The 16,191-nt window shown below is 35.9% G+C and overlaps 2 protein-coding genes across 4 annotated transcripts in view; both read right to left on the minus strand.

Moving 5' to 3' along the window:
* The window catches only part of mtus2b (microtubule associated tumor suppressor candidate 2b), a 41,696-nt gene extending 41,521 nt beyond the window's left edge, over window positions 1–175 (minus strand). The window contains exon 1 of the mRNA XM_052575445.1: window positions 29–175. The gene's annotated coding sequence lies outside the window, so the exon portion shown is untranslated. The remainder of the gene's footprint in view (window positions 1–28) is intronic.
* Window positions 176–1,109: 934 nt separating this feature from the next.
* The window catches only part of LOC127972787 (RCC1 and BTB domain-containing protein 2-like), a 35,909-nt gene continuing 20,827 nt past the window's right edge, over window positions 1,110–16,191 (minus strand). For 2 of the 3 annotated variants that reach the window (XM_052576562.1, XM_052576563.1), the window contains 4 exons: window positions 12,706–12,832; window positions 8,477–8,616; window positions 6,577–6,707; window positions 1,110–2,869 (listed from right to left, as the gene is read on the minus strand). In XM_052576562.1, the coding sequence (XP_052432522.1) occupies window positions 2,729–2,869; window positions 6,577–6,707; window positions 8,477–8,616; window positions 12,706–12,832 (539 nt within the window). In that variant the 3' untranslated portion in view covers window positions 1,110–2,728. Of the gene's footprint in view, window positions 2,922–6,576; window positions 6,708–8,476; window positions 8,617–12,705; window positions 12,833–16,191 lie in introns of all 3 variants that reach the window. The other variant, XM_052576564.1, reaches the window with a different exon arrangement.

Consider the following 16,191-nt stretch of genomic DNA (forward strand, 5'->3'; position numbering starts at 1 on the left):
ACACACACACACACACACACAGTCTTACCTGATCTTCAGCATCCGTGATGAAACGCTGCACGACTGATGCAGAAGACGAATGATTGTTTGATTCCGCACAGCATCCTCCAAGACGAGTGAAAAATCAGGCGGAGAGGATGAGAAGAGAGCCAGACGCGCACTGCAGGACGCTGATCGCAGGAATGAATGGTGAGAAATGAAGTGACCAAATATGGCCGTGTGCGAAAAAACACAGCGAGTTCCCTAGCTAGACAACCTTTTAGTGCATCCTTCCGTTGATGTCGGTCAGTTATCGTTGCAGGTCAGCAGCGTTTTATATAAATGCTAGGTACATCTATGATATTAATAAAATGATGTTGTTTGAAAGGCGCTTGTGGTCCACAAAGTGCTGTCTAGGTAGGCGGCTCACAAGGTTTTAAAACACGACCTGTGTTTAAACGCAGTCTATGGTTAAATGCGTATAGAGCGCCACTCAAAGGAAGATGATCACACAAAACAGCAGCAGCAAATTGGACAGATTTTGAAGAATTTTAAGACACAATAGTTATATCAATGGTCATGGCAAACGTGTCGGTGTTTCTTTATGACAAGAATGAAAACGAGGCTGTGGAGGCGTATAAATGCAGAAGTAATGAATTGTATTATTTAACACACATACCGATTTGTTTTATTATTATTATTATTATTACTGTGACTTAACTTTCTTAAAGGTTTCAGCTGACAGAAACTAGATAAAAAATATTTCAAAGCTTCAAAGACCTTACAGTTTATGTAAGGCATAGACTGTACAGTAATTCTGTAAGGCACCTTACCTATACAGTATATATCCATTTTGTATTTTAAATAGTAGGGTTTTTAAGATTTTAAATATATAATGTGACAACATTCCCAACTGTTAATGCCTGTTTACACCATAGACTGTAGAAAAGTTCACAAAACGAAATCAAATGTATTAAAATAAATGATAAATGGCTACTATGATGCATAACAACAAATACATACTTTATGACCTTAAAAGAAATGAGGAAAAAATGTATGGCAGGAAAAAAACAAGTGCAGTATATTGCAATGTTATATTTGTAAAAGTAACTTTTCCAACACACAATAACTTATAATATAGGATATTTATTTTAATATTAAAAGTCCCGTATGACACTTGCTTAAATGAAAACAGTAAGTTTGGTATCATCTTAAAACAGATTATTCAAGTGTCAAATTATTTATGTCCCCATTAATTACATGACCACTGGGGAATAATTAACAACCCTAACTTGGCAATCGGGCAGGGTTTCGCAGTCCTGACCCTCATTTATGGAGTTACAAAAGAATGAAATCATGTAGAAATATCTACAACCCAACAGAAACCCCTGACTGTATAAACAAGTATAAACAGACTGTAACAACTGACTATCAAGAATCAAGAAGACATTGTGACGTGTGAGAGAGAGTGAAAGCTCTCTCTGATTGTGTCAGGTTGTGTTTAACACCTCTAAACCTACTGTAAACACTTGAATTATATACCTTTATATGATTGCTGTTTCAAGTGCTTTTTCAAGACTAGTTTGGTTGGTTGAAAATTAATGAATGACATAATATGGGCACATGGTTAGTTTATGGGTAATATGGGCAACACCACCATACAGCACTATTTCCCAACTGCACAACCTGTAAAAGTCATGAAGAAATATCTGACTCATACTTCAGTCCAAAAAACAAAACAAAAAAACATTAATAACACCTTGCTAAAATAAAATTTATACTTTGATGTGTTATATAGATATAAAAGTTTAAACATCCAACAATCAGGCTTTTCTTAAGCAAAATATAATTTCCTTTTTTTGGGGGGCTGAAATATGGCCTGAACAGTTCTTCACAGTTTTTGAGAGATTTCACCCTGACACTTGTGTTAGAGCTCAAGATGACTTGAGAAAATCACAGATGTTGACCCTTCTGACATATTCAGAATAATTACACAGAAACAGTGCAAACATATCAAAAGTAACATTACTGTCAGTAAAAAAAAAACTAAACAAAAACATGTTACATTAGTTGGATCAGTAAATTAAATTGGACCCACTTAATGCTACATTTAAAAATAATGCTTTACTACTCTAATGACATATTATTGTGTTAAGTTTCTTCTAATGTCAGGAAGTAAAAAACATGATATCCTATGACACAGGTGACCTCCCTCAGAAGGTACGACTGTTGGCCTGCTTTATAAAGGCCATCATGATAATGATAGATGGATTTGAGATGGAAAACTTGTTTGGCTGACTGTAACTTTCCAATCCATTATATATTTAACGACTGGAAATATATTACAAATTATTGTGATCTTGATCCAAAACAACAATTCAGTGACAGAAAGCAACTCTTTCTCCCATCAACCATCTCCTACATGAGATGATCTTCCCTTTTGCTTACGCACAGATGAACCCCTTGCTCATGAAGCACTTTTCGTTTAGCTACTCTATTTCAATACAATCTTTTGAGACTGGTCTGGTCCCTTTGAATCCAATCTTTAATTCTTCCATTTACATAGGGCTTCAGATGGGGATGTAATTTAAAGGCACTGGGACCCAGAAGACAACCAGTGCTGTGGCTTTTACCACTTCTTTACAGTCAAACCACATAAGTTTGTCTCCTCTCTTTCCAAATCGGAGCTATAACTTCTCTGGATGTAGCAGAGCCAAAGCAAAATTCCTCCTTAGCCAATATATTTCTGTTAGTTCTTGAATGCTCCGTAGCGGCTGGCTTTGCTAATGAAGTTCTTCAGCAGATCGTGGTCCATGTCGGCGAAGGCCTGCGTTTGAGTGACAGCCGTCAGGTGGTTAACGCAAAACTTGAAACAGAACTCTTCCAGATCCTGCACATGAAGAGCGGATGATTCAACGAGAAAGAGAACCACCACCAAAGACCTACAGAATAATATATGAAACCGCAAATATATGTACATGTTTAGGGCTCTGTTCCAAAACCTAGTGAGCAAAACACAGCAGGTTAAGGAATGCTTCATGAATCTGGCCCCATAGTTGGTATGAAAACAATCCCTGAGTACTTAGTCATAGCTTAGGAATATGCTAACGTCAAACTGTGAATGTTAGTAATTTCATCTTGAAGTCAGCTATTTTAACCCTCTGGAGTCTAAGGGTATTTTTGGGGCCTGGAGAAGTTTTGTCATGCCCTGACATTTGTGCTTTTTTCAGTTGCTTACAAACATCTAAATGGGTAAAGTCTAATCTCACTGTAATCAGCACAAACTGGGCTAAATTAATAATAATAATAATAATAATAATAATAATAATATTATGTGAAATGCATGTATGTACATGATTGTGTTTTTGAGAAAACAAATGTTATGTGTTGTTAGTGAGAAACTAAAAATGTTAAAGGGGTGGTGAAATGCTCGTTTTCACTCAATATCCTGTTAATCTTGAGTACCTATAGAGTAGTACTGCATCCTTCATAACTCCAAAAAGTCTTTATTTTTATTATATTTATGAGAGAAAGATAGTCTGTACCGATTTTCCCCGGAAAAACACGAGCGCCTAGAGGCGTGACGTGTGGGCGGAGCTAAAGAATCACGAGCGCCAGTAGGCTTTTGCGTTGAGAGCGTCTGGAAGTTGTGACACAGATCCAGAGGCTGAAATTTAACAAGAGCAGCATCAGCAAAGGCGTCTCTATGTGGTATGTACTGAAACTGTATATATTTGCTTAGCGGTTTTGGAAAATGACTAAGTTCCACTTTATGTCGTCTTTTTTTTTTTTTTTTTTTTTTTTAAGCTGTACATGTGGAAAGTGCAGTTTGATGACAACATCGCATGTGCTTACGCGCTGATAGCTAAGTTAACAACACAGAGATATTTGAAGCAGTTTTACTCACCGCATGCGGTTCCAACACACGATCGTGACCATTTTTCGTTGGGACTGCTTTATCCTTAAGAAATAAATGATGTGCAATCCGAAATGCAGGGAACAAACAAAAACACTTGCACAACTCCGTTGATGCTCTGTAAAAATAAACTCCATCCACTGGTCCCTTAATGCCGTTTCTCTTTTGGTAATCTGTGCAGGGTTGTCTTGCCCTGGCAACCAAAAACACACTTCTTTTGTGACTTTTCGCGACGCTCTCGCTCTGATCAGGCTGTGCTCAGCCTCTCAGTGCTCTGCTATACGGGAACGCGCGCTCTTCCGGCAGACGTGCACTTAGGACCCATATAAGGAAATTCCGCTCCATCTAACGTCACACAGAGCCATGCTCGAAAAAAACTTTCCGAAACTTGTGACAAACCGGAAGAGGTTTTTTTGGAACAAGAAAACTCCTTCAAACATACAACTTAATTTTTGAAACTTTGTCCATGTTTAGCATGGGAATCCAACTCTTTAACAGTGTAAAAAACTCAGTATGCATGAAATAGCATTTCACCCCCCCCTTTAAATCACTTGAATAAGGCCATAAAACACATAAAGAACAACGGTTCCAGGGACTTTTGAGAACTGGAGCTTGTAACCTGGAATTTTTCTTTCTAAATTATGGGAAAATCATCTTGTTTACTCACTCACAGAAAACAATATATTAATTTACATTTTCTAAGACACTTTTTGTTTGTAAAAGTCATGCGAGTAGGCGTCAACTATCATGAATATCATTGTGATTTACACCTGAGAAGACAAAAGCCCTGCATAATGAGCTGCATAATGAGCCTCTCAGTCAGCTGTGTGTCACTGTGAGGGAGGAGTTACAAGAAAGAATGTGAGGACAAAATAAATCTATATAATTTTATGTTTGTAGTTATTTAGAATATATTTAATTATCCCAAAACATAATTTAATATCCACTTGCGAGTGCAATTAAACAGTTTATTAGGAATAATCAAAGCTGACTTTGAAACTGATTTTTTGCATCATTACTCCAGTCACACAATCCTTCAGAATTCATTTTAACTTATTTTCTACAAAAAACATTTATTGTTATTATTATCCTCACTATCCTCATTATTATTATTATTATTATTATTATTATTAATGTTGAAAAGAGCTGAGAATATTTTTCAGGTTTTTTAGGGGGAATAAACTGAAAGAACAGCATTGTTTTTACATCTGTTACAGTTATCTATTTGTTACATTTATATTATTTACATCAAGCTTTTGAATGGTATAGCATTGTATATTGTTATTGAAACTTCATCATATTTCACTTGATTATACATTTAGTCAGGAATTGTAGTTTGGAAAAAGTCTTTGGAAAAAGTCTGACTAGTAACATGTTTACACGTTATGTGAAAACTAGTACAAATAAATAAAAAGAGACTTACTCGTGTTCTATGATCCCTGCTGAATAAAGTGCTTCATTCTTTTTTTTTCTGAGGAAATCCAATCCAATCTCAAATCCTCAACCACATCACATCTTTTTGGATTTGAATTATGTCTTATTCCTCTCATCGCAAAGCAAACAGTAAAATAAAAGAAATTGAAGAACAGTCTCGCTGCTTTGTCTGCTGTTGTGTGGTGTATTCAAGCAGCACGCTTCAGTGAAACATTAGAATCTGAATAGAGCGTTCAGCGCGGGGGCGTGGTCACATCAGAAGATAATGAAGAGAGACGTGAAAAGCAGACATCGCATTGTTTTCATATGGATTACTTTAATCACAGAATATCTGTTTTCAGCGACACTTGGTTAGTTTAAAAGTAGACATGTCAAGCTTTCTATAGATATCTCTCTCATGTCTCTTCGTTGAGTATTCACAGAGTTACAGTTCATTTTAATGACGCGTGTCTAAAAGATCAGCGCAGACAAAGGCCGCAGACGGCACACCTTATTTGTTATCTTTATTTTATAAGTGCACAAAGTTTTGTTGTTATGTCTGTATACAAAAAAGTAGACCCTTTACAGATTCGATTGATGTATTGCTCTTATCTGTACGATCAAAACTGAAAGTGTAATTTAAGTTCTTTTTGGGGTTATCAGGAGAAAATGCCTCATAACCCATATATGCGTTAATCGACTTCAGAGGGTTAACCCAAATTTGTGTTTGTTTTTTGCTTATTAGAGTATAAAATCATTAGTAAATTAGCTATTTCAAACAATATTTGCATTCTTCATGCTTTTTTTATCGGTGTATAAAGCCATTTACTAAGCAATATGCTAACATCAAAATCCACTGGATCAACTATGAATGTTAGTTGTCTCCTGTGTGCATCATTTAAGCTATTTCGCACAATATTTGTGCTTTTTTCACTCCTTAGATTTTGAAGTTATTAGCTAACATCAAACTGTATTGTACTGTAGCAATACGATGTGCTTTTTAGAGTATTTGTTGTTAGCTTAACAGTACACCAACAACAAAATATTTTGAATTAATTTTAATGTGTTCTTTGTATTTTTTTATTAGTGTATTAAGATGTTAGCTTAGCAAAATGTTTGTTTAGTCTCTTGTGTTTTTCACGTCGACTTTTCTGAGCATGGCATTGTTAGCTTAGTAACATGTTAGTGTTTATCTCACTAACATTTGGAACAGGACCTGTATTTGACTGAATGGGTGTATGACTGAAGATGTGAGTGTGCACACTCACCCGAGCTTCGTACTTGACAGCAGCTGAGAGCAGTGTTATAGCGTTCTCCTCTGAGATGCCTCTCTTGATTGTCTCCTGACACAGTCTTTTCAGACGGCTCTCACGGTAGTACGTGGCCAAATCGAGCAGACCTTTACAATGCAATGATTATAGGATCATAAACACCCAACATTAGTCAGATGTCAGAAAAAAAATACAATTGCTGCTATAATGTGTAGTCATAGGGTTGGTTCACCCCAAAATGAAAATTCTGTCACTAATTACCCACCCACATGTCATTCCAAACCCACAAGACCTTTGTTTATCTTCGGAAAAGAAATGAAGATATTTTTATTGAAATCTGAGAGCTCTCTGACCCTGCGTAGATAGCAACACAACTGCAATGTTCTCAGATCCAGAAACATAGCAAAGACATCAGTTAAATAGTCCATGCGACATCAGTGGTTCATCCGTAATTTTACAAAGCCACAAGAATACTTTTGATGATAAATGCTGATTATGTCTCTCCAAAATGTCAGAAGATGGTAACTCGGTGAGGAGAATTGTTGAATTGTTATCATTGTTTTCTTTTCACACAGAAAGTATTCTTGTAGCTTCATAAAATTACCACTGATGTCACATGGACTAGTGATGTCTTTGCTACAGTGCGTTTCTATGCCTGGGAACATTGTAGCTGCGTTGCTGTTTATGGAGAGTCAGAGAGCTCTCTGATTTCATCAAAATTATCAAAATTTGCATACAGAAGATGAACAAAGGTCTTGTGGGTTTGGAATGACATGGACTCCATCTAAAAGCATGTCAAACAGGTATGTATATGTGGGTTTAAACAAATAAATCAGTGTAATGCCGCGTTTCCACCGAAATTACCCGGAACAATTGTACCAGTAAGTTTTTTTCTGCTTTTCCACCATGGTCAAAAGTACCGTGAAGATTAGGCAAATAGTCTGGTGATGTAGGTCTGCCCACATTTCTCAATACAAAGTAAAATAGCTCATTTCAGATTGCATCCTCGGTAGTTTGGACTTCGCAAGTTCGACTCAGAAGTGTGATCTCCCGCTAACGGGATGACACAAGTCTGGTAATTCTGCAAACAGCAGTTTACTTTATAACATCAGTCAGCTTGCCTTGGCTACTGCTATTTTCCTCACTTTATATTTCCAATAAGACGAAATTTGACATCAAACAACACTGCCTCCTTTCGTTTTCATTTAAACATTAACAGCTGCAGAAATGTAGTTCAGGGAAATGTGTAAGCCTGTATAGCCTACATTACAATGAGACTAAATATTACATCAAACAGTACTGACTCTTTATTTTCATTTTAACAAATTAATATATTAATTGAATGAAGACCAAATATTACCCATTAGATTTACCAAAACAAATTATATTTTATGTTTAGCCACTTTAAAGAGAAAAATGTCGAGGTGAGACTGCTCTCGATGGACACATAAGCACTAAGCTCGCGCTGATCGTCTCCGAAATCAGCGAAACATATTTTTAAATAGGCGCTGTCTTTATAAATAAACCACATATTTGAGTTTTAAACGACTACATTCTCACCTGAAATACTTTTAAAACTGCATTTCATAACTCAATAACAGTAATATTTTGAAAATGATCCAAATAAATGGTGGGTGAAATAACAATGCTGCATGAATTTAACCAATCATTATGTTTAGCGCCCAAGTCCCGCCCCCGAAAGTTCAGGAACATTGAAAAAGTACTACCTCACGACCAGGGACTTTCTGAGGGGCAATTTCTTTACTCAGAACATTATTTAGATCCTGGTTCATGATGTGGAAACACACGGAGTAACAGCCCAAAGTCCCTAGTTCCTTGGTAAAGTTCCAGTGGTGAAAACGTGGCTTAATTCAGATCATGGATGGGTGCAGTTTACCAATGGCATCCTCAGGTGGGAGGTTGATGGTATCAGTATACAGGTACTCCAGGAATGCACGATATACCAGATAAGAAAACTGATGAATCTCTATGGTCTCTTCATCCGTCTCATTCAGCAATGCTCGGAAATGCTCGCACCTATCAATACAAACTCAAAATTATTATTATTTTTGAAAAAGTTGTATTAATTGTAATTAAAATGTCATAATAACAGTGAAATTTCACATCTCTCATTTGATTAAATTTTTTAAGATACTGCAGCAAAAACTAATACTAGCCCACCTTATATAAAGCTCAAACATCAAAGAAAAGTAAACGGTCGATAAAAAAATAAGAAATAAATTACAAGCAAATTTTATGAATAAATACATTAGAACAAACATGCAAATTAAATGAACAGTGTTTTAAGTTTATCAGTAAGGTCTACTGAAAGAAGTATTTAGGTAAGTAGCCTATACAGAACTGAAATAATGTAAAAGAAACCACTGCATAGTATTCATTGTACAAATAAAAAAATAGACTGCTCCTTTAATAAAGCTACAAAGGATATTCAGACAAAAGCAGTGATTTTTCTTAAGCGTAGAAGTACAAAAACCATTTCATTGTTTATTGTATTATGTTGCATTCGGTTAAGACACAGTATAAAGCTTGTTCAAGGATATAAGGTGACTTATTCCACACTCTATTTATTATAAACACTTTGCATTTCTAAAACCTCAAAAGATTCATTGTGTAATACAAGGTATCAGTTCCAGACCCACAAGAATTTTTCCCTGTTAGTCTGCTGATTTTAAACTCCCCTATAATTATTACACTGCTCTGTGAAGAGGAACTACACTAAGTGTGCAATTTGCACTCTATGTATTCTTTACAACCTTCTTCTCAGTGTCCTGTCTGTACTTGCATATTTGACTCTCATTCTCTTCTACAGCTGTAAAAACAAACATGAACTTCAAATGCAGAATAACTCTGCTGGGATCAACAGTAAAAAATATATATGTGAGAACTATAAAATATATTTAAATGCATATATCCACATAAAACGGTAAAATATTAATAAATATCAAACTGAATTTTCTAAAGAAGTTTGATCATCAGTTTTTCGCAAAATTGTAATTTGTGGCCTACAGAATGTTTTGCTGTATGGATATGTGAATATACAATATATCAAAAGAAAGAACAGAGCCTCTGCTTTATTTATTATATATATATATAGATATATATAATTTTTTACATTTTAAACAAGTCTCCTATTTACATCACATAGTTAAGAAATATTGCACGAGCTGTAGGCTAAGTGCAAGATTACACTAGTGTAGATGTGATACTCATCTTATACAACAGTTCATTAAGAAGTTATTGTGTTCTTTTAGGCACAATGTTTGTTTTGCTCATTTTTGCCAACCAAAATATAAAGACAAAGCAGAACTGTTCATCCCCGAGCAACCCACAATAACATTTCATTTCTTAATCAACGCTTTGAACGAATTTGGTGAACGAATTTGGCATTGAACCATTGGCCATAGTCGCGTTGGCTTTGAAGTGGTGCTGCACAGATCGATCGGTGTATGACATCAAAGTACCGTGAGAGCGATTCAAAAGCACAAGGAGTCGTCTGATCTCTAAAGCTCTTGAGGTTCTTTGATGTCACACACCGATCAATCTGATGATGCAGAGATGCATGAGTTCAGGGTGATTCTAGCTGAACATGCACATCTGTGCCGGCATTTGTGTGAAACAGAAGCCGTTTAATATGAAGTTTAAACTCCATTAGGTGCTTTTTAACACTTTGACGGAAAACAATGCCATTTTTTTAAAATTTAATTATAATTCTAATTAATTGACTTGGGTGCATCAGTCAGCGTGCAGACAATGAGATTGAAGGTGCTCGGGGACATGCGATTTATAATAGGACAAGAAGATATAGTATGGTGGCAAATAGTCAAAAGAAAGGTGTAGAATTGTTTGCTTATGTGCATAAATCAGAGTGTAAACAGTGAGAGATGTTGAGGCTGGTGAAAAGCGTTTGGTTAATGGTGTATTTTGAGCTATTGTGCATCCTGTTGCTGTGCCCCACCTTGATGTAATAACTGACAGGTTGGGAGCGTGATCGGCTTGGAATGCATTTTCAAATCCACATTGTCTTAAAGTTTATTATCGCGGGGTATTTAATGAAAGTGTAAGTATTAATGTATTTAAGAGAAATAAAAGACATTTAAAATTACCATCTTGCTACCCTTTTGCTGCACTTCTGGCTCAGAATGGATTTTGAAATTCACACTGCATTTTGCTACAGTTATCACACACTATCACAAATAACATGCAATCCCCAAGTGTCCTACCCCAAGGTCTAAATGGATTTAGGGAAAATGGCATTTAAATGAAAATTTTGTTACTGTTTTTGTTTGGACATGTTAAACATATCTAATCAATTTGGGTAATACAACTTAATTAAAATTTTGCAACTTATAAAGCGTTAAAATATATTTTTAATTTACATATTAAAACTAGTGTAGGAAATGGGAAATGTAAATTATATAATTACATTTTTATTTTCATGTTGCACTCGCATCCAACCCTTCCCCTTTTGAACTTTTGCCATTTGGCTGGCTCTTCAGAGCCACAAATACCAGGACAGCCAGGCACAAAAACAGTTTCCTCCCCCAGGCAATCTACCTTATTAAAAGTTAAATGTTCCCACCATCTATAGCACAAATGTGCATACAATTTATTTTATTACATTTTTTATATTTTTTCCTAGCTAAATTTAAATATGCATGTATTTTTATTCTAATCTTATTTTTATTGTCACTGTGTTGTTGTCTCTTTTTAGCAATCAACAGGATTACAACAACAAGTGCAATCGTGCTCTTGGCTTTTACAACAATTGCATTAGTGCTCTAGGCTTACCACCTGCATTGGCTGGTCCATGATTTTACAACAGAACGAATGAGAGGAGTGTGTTGCAATAGGGGTTTTTCGAGCTCCATATTGTTCTGATGCAATTTGTAACAGTTTGTTTGTCCTTCAACGTCAAGACCATCACATTTTCAGTGCGCCGAATAATTCTTTCCCCAATTCTAAGCCCAGCATTTTATGATGACTGGTGGTTCACCTCTGTTTTTCCTAATTGTACCATGGGCGTACGTTTTTAGATCAAGTAGGCTCTCAGACAGTGGTAGCGAATTGTAAAATCTGAGCAATCTGTAGCCATAACTGGATCAGGAAAAGACAACCATGTCTCTCAGCACTTTAAAGTAAGATTTCATGCCATATTAGATTTTTTTTTACACCCACTAAGCTAGGTGCCCATGCAAGAGAAGCATACCATGTCAGTGCAAATGTTTGTGTTAGGCTGAAACATTTCATGGAATTTGGACACAACATGATCTAAGACAGGGCAGACTTCATACGCCTGTCAGTATAGTTGTCTGGACTTGCTTTATTATCACTGAAGTGAATAAAATGTCCATATGATTTCAAACCTGTTACAAGGCATGACCTTTTTGAAATAGTGTAGCTAACATTTCATCTGTAAACCAGAGAATAAAAGAGCCATAGGAAGCCTGATAAAAAAAATCTCAGATGTACTTCTACATCTTGCATTATTGACACACTGTTTTCCTAATGAATGTTGTCCAGTTGCTTTGACACAATGTATTTTGTTTAAAGCGCTATATAAATAAAGGTGACTTGACTTGAATTGACTTCTAACATCTGAAGTGTTCATATATAAATATTACATAAATTACATATTACATTAAACTTGCACTATTTGTATTCTAATAAATAATATAATTTTGCTTGTAAATGTCTCCTTGATTGCCTCTATTTTACAAACACTAACGCAAAATTATCATTGCGACCCTAAATCCTCTTGGAAAAAAGGAAAGGTCAAAAATATGATCTAATAAGGAACATAAAATATGTTTCATAATATAAACATAGTAAATTTAGACACACAAAGAGTATACTTATTCAATAGTCTGTTTATGCACGATCAAGAATGTGTCTGCACATGTTCGTGTCAAAAGAGTTCAGCTGCCAAGATTTGAATAAATACATGGGAATGACACTGGTGGGGAAAACCCCAATTTGTTGTTGATAATTTACAAACTATTTTCAGATGCTGTTTAAATACCTGAGGAAAACGTTTTTACTTCTTATGGACAAAATAGGGCTAAAAACAGTGCTAAAGAGATGTTTTAAAATCAGGTTTTAATTTACCTGATTTTAAGCAAGGCTTTGTGCACATGAATGCACTTCCCATCAACCAGGAACTTCAGGTCAGAGATTTCTGGGCTGTCGAACTCTCGCTTTAGCGACTGGGCAACAGTCAAGTAGTCATCTCCATCTAGTGAGCAGAAAAGAGTAAAAAAAAAATATTTGTTTAAAGCAACTTTCTCACAAAGTGAAGCATCCAGAGTTACAGTAGGTTTCCTCATGTAAAAACACATTTAAAGTTTTGTCATTAAAATGCTGATGATTTACATGTCTAAATCATATACAGTGGGGCTCGAAAGTTTGGGCACCCTTTGCAGAATCTGTGAAAATGCGAGTAATTTTCAAAAAATAAGAGAGATCATACTAAATGCATGTTATTTTTTATTTAGTACTGTCCCGAGTAAGATATTGTACATAAAAGATATTAGCATTTAGTCCACAAGACAAAAAAAAAAAAAATGCTGAAATCATTAAAATAACCCCACTCAAAAGTTTGGGAACCCTTGGTTCTTAATACTCTGTGTGGTCACCTGATGATCCTCGACTGTCTTTCTGTTTTGTGATGGTTGTGCATGAGTCCCTTGTTTGTTCTGAACAGTTAAACGGAGCAGCGTTCTTCAGAAAAATCTTTAAGGTCCTGCAGATTCTTCAGTTTTCCAGCATCTTTGCATATTTGAACCCTTTCCAGCAGTGACTTTATGGTTTTGAGATACATCTTATCACACTGAGGACATTTGAGGGACTCAAACACAACTATTAAAGATTCAAACATTCACTGATGCTCCAGAAGGAAACAAGATGCATTAAACTTTTGAACATGATGAAGATGGCCAAATTTGTCTTATTTTGTTGAAATATAATTGTTTTTCCATTTAGTTCTGCCCTTTGTAAGCAACAGAAGATACTTGTACGTTTCCCGGTACACAAATTAAGTACAATTTACTTTGATCTTCTGGTTTTCAACCCCAGCTCTTAATGCATCTTGTTTCCTTCTGGAGCACCAGTGAATGTTTGAATCTTTTTAAATAGTTGTGTTTGAGTCCCTCAAATGTCCTCAGTCTGAAAAGATGCATCTCAAAATCATAAAGTCACTGCTGGAAAGGTTTCAAATATGCAAAGATGCTGGAAAACTGAAGAATCTGCAAGACCTTAAAGTTGTTTCTTCTGTATGTGCGGTGCAATAAATCGAGAAAGAAAAGAAAGGATACGTTTTGACTCAGTGTTGCCAAATCTTGGTAATAAGAAAGGGTTATTTCCGTTATCTTAGAAATAAGCAACATATCAAAATATAGCGACCTGCACCTGCTTAACTTTAAAGGAGTAGTTCACCCAAAAATGAAAATTCTGTGATTAACTACTCACCCTCATGTCGTTCCGAACCTGTAAGACCTTCATACATCTTCTGAACACAATTAAAATATTTTTGATTAAATCTGAGAGCTCACTGATCCTCCATAGAAAGCAAGTATCCTATCACTATCAAAGCACAGTAGCAATCGCAGCAAGGAGATCAGTAAAATAGTCCATGTGCACGCCAGGGGTGCAACTGATCGTAAATGACCCATGATCCGTACAGACCAGGCCCCACGGTGCGGCACACATGTGAATGCGCTCACAACAGACCCGGAAGAGAAGACAATGCTGAATAAAGTCATAATTTATTTTTTATTCGATGCTTCAACAAATTCTAACTGACCCTCTGATGTCACATGGACTACTTTGAATATGTTTTTATTACCTTTCTGGACATGGACAGTATACCGTACACACAGATTCAATGGAGCTTCAATCTTAAACTGTGTTCCGAAGATAAACAGAGGTCTTACGGGTTTGGAACGACATTAGGTGTGGAGTCATTAATGACATAATCTTCATTTGTGGGTGAACTAACCCTTTAAGCTAGTAGTTTTTGCTGTGGTATAGAAGTACTTAAAGTAAGCTTTCAATAAATGTTTTTTGCTGATCTGAAAAATTATCCGATCCGTGACTCAAAATCCATAATGTGATAACAAAACTTTGAGTTTTGTGATCCATTGCACCACGAATGCACAAGCATGCTGTATGTAAACAACACTGTATGTGCTGATTCATTCTGGTTTAGGGTGTGTGCATAAAGCGAGAATCCATATTAAGAAAGGAACGGAAAACAAATAACATTTGCTAACAGTTGCCTGTTACATTAAAGTTCTTAAAGTTTAACTTACGCATAAACAGAGTTAGAAGAGATGACGGAGAATGATGGCAAGTCATGACAAACTGACAAACATCTTATCTTATAAACTGTCTGGTAAGTACTGCAGCTCCATAGTATAAACAGAGTACGTGCAAACGCAAATCTCGAAAGTGAAACTTAAGAGATACTGCATTCAAAAACAGTTTCAATGCCAGGGATAATAGCAGCTCCATGATGTCTGCAATTTATATACAGTACAATTACTCAATGATAGAACTGAGAGATAAAGTACTGAAATAAATATTTTCCTCCCATCTCATATTTATTCCCTTTAGGGGTTCTGTAGTACACATTTTCTTTCAGAGCACGGTATTGGGACAGGTGGTGTGGTGGGGGATGTGGGGGGTGGTGTCATGATGCTGGTTAGATAGCATTATTTGTCAGAACACCTGCTCAACATCGTGATATCTGTCATCGTCTATCGTCCCAACCCTAGTTGAACCCCTGATGTCACATGGACTATTTTACCGATGTCCTTACTATTGTTTCTGTATCTTGATTGTGGTAATAAACTTGCTGTCTATGGTCTATGGATATGAAAAAAAAGCTTAATTCGATCTTAATTTGTTCCGAAGATGAAATAAGGTCTTACGGGTTTGGAACTACATAAGGGTTGGTAATTAATGACAGAACTTTCATTTTTGAAATGTAACAGCAGAGCCCAAAACAAGCTAAAACATTTGGCCCCTTTACTATATGAAATCCTTAGCAGACAGTTTTTGGCAGCTGCCTTCAGTTAAGTGTCCTGTTGGTCCACCTGGAGTGCTGAATGAGCTGGTAAAAATAAGCATCACAATCCTAGATATAAAACAAATACATACATCCAAACAAATTTTACAACTTATTTATTTAATCAAGCTGTTGTCTGTATTCTCCAGGAAGTATTTCATTGCATTACAGTTTGTGCTCAGCAGTGGGTAGTACGAGTGCTTTCTGAAACCGGTGACTTGCCAGACTTTTAAAATAGGGAAATCAAGGAAGCCAATTTAGCAGGAGTGTCTAATCTTTCTTAACAGCCTAAATGTTTGGCATTTTAAGAACAACAGTCTATATCTGAAGACGTTTGACGTTTTCCACTGGAGACGTTTTAAATATTTATATGAATCAATTCTAAGAAAGTTAGAAGCTGTATTAAAAGCTAATGGTGGTAAAAACACCTTAATAAAGAAATGGGGGGAGCAGTGTACAACCTAATGCAGGGCTAGGTGTAACACATATTGTTAAAAAAAAATCCACAGAAGCTAGAAAAATAAAAA

Source organism: Carassius gibelio, chromosome B15 (genome assembly GCF_023724105.1).
Source record: "Carassius gibelio isolate Cgi1373 ecotype wild population from Czech Republic chromosome B15, carGib1.2-hapl.c, whole genome shotgun sequence".
Classification (NCBI taxonomy): domain Eukaryota; kingdom Metazoa; phylum Chordata; class Actinopteri; order Cypriniformes; family Cyprinidae; genus Carassius; species Carassius gibelio.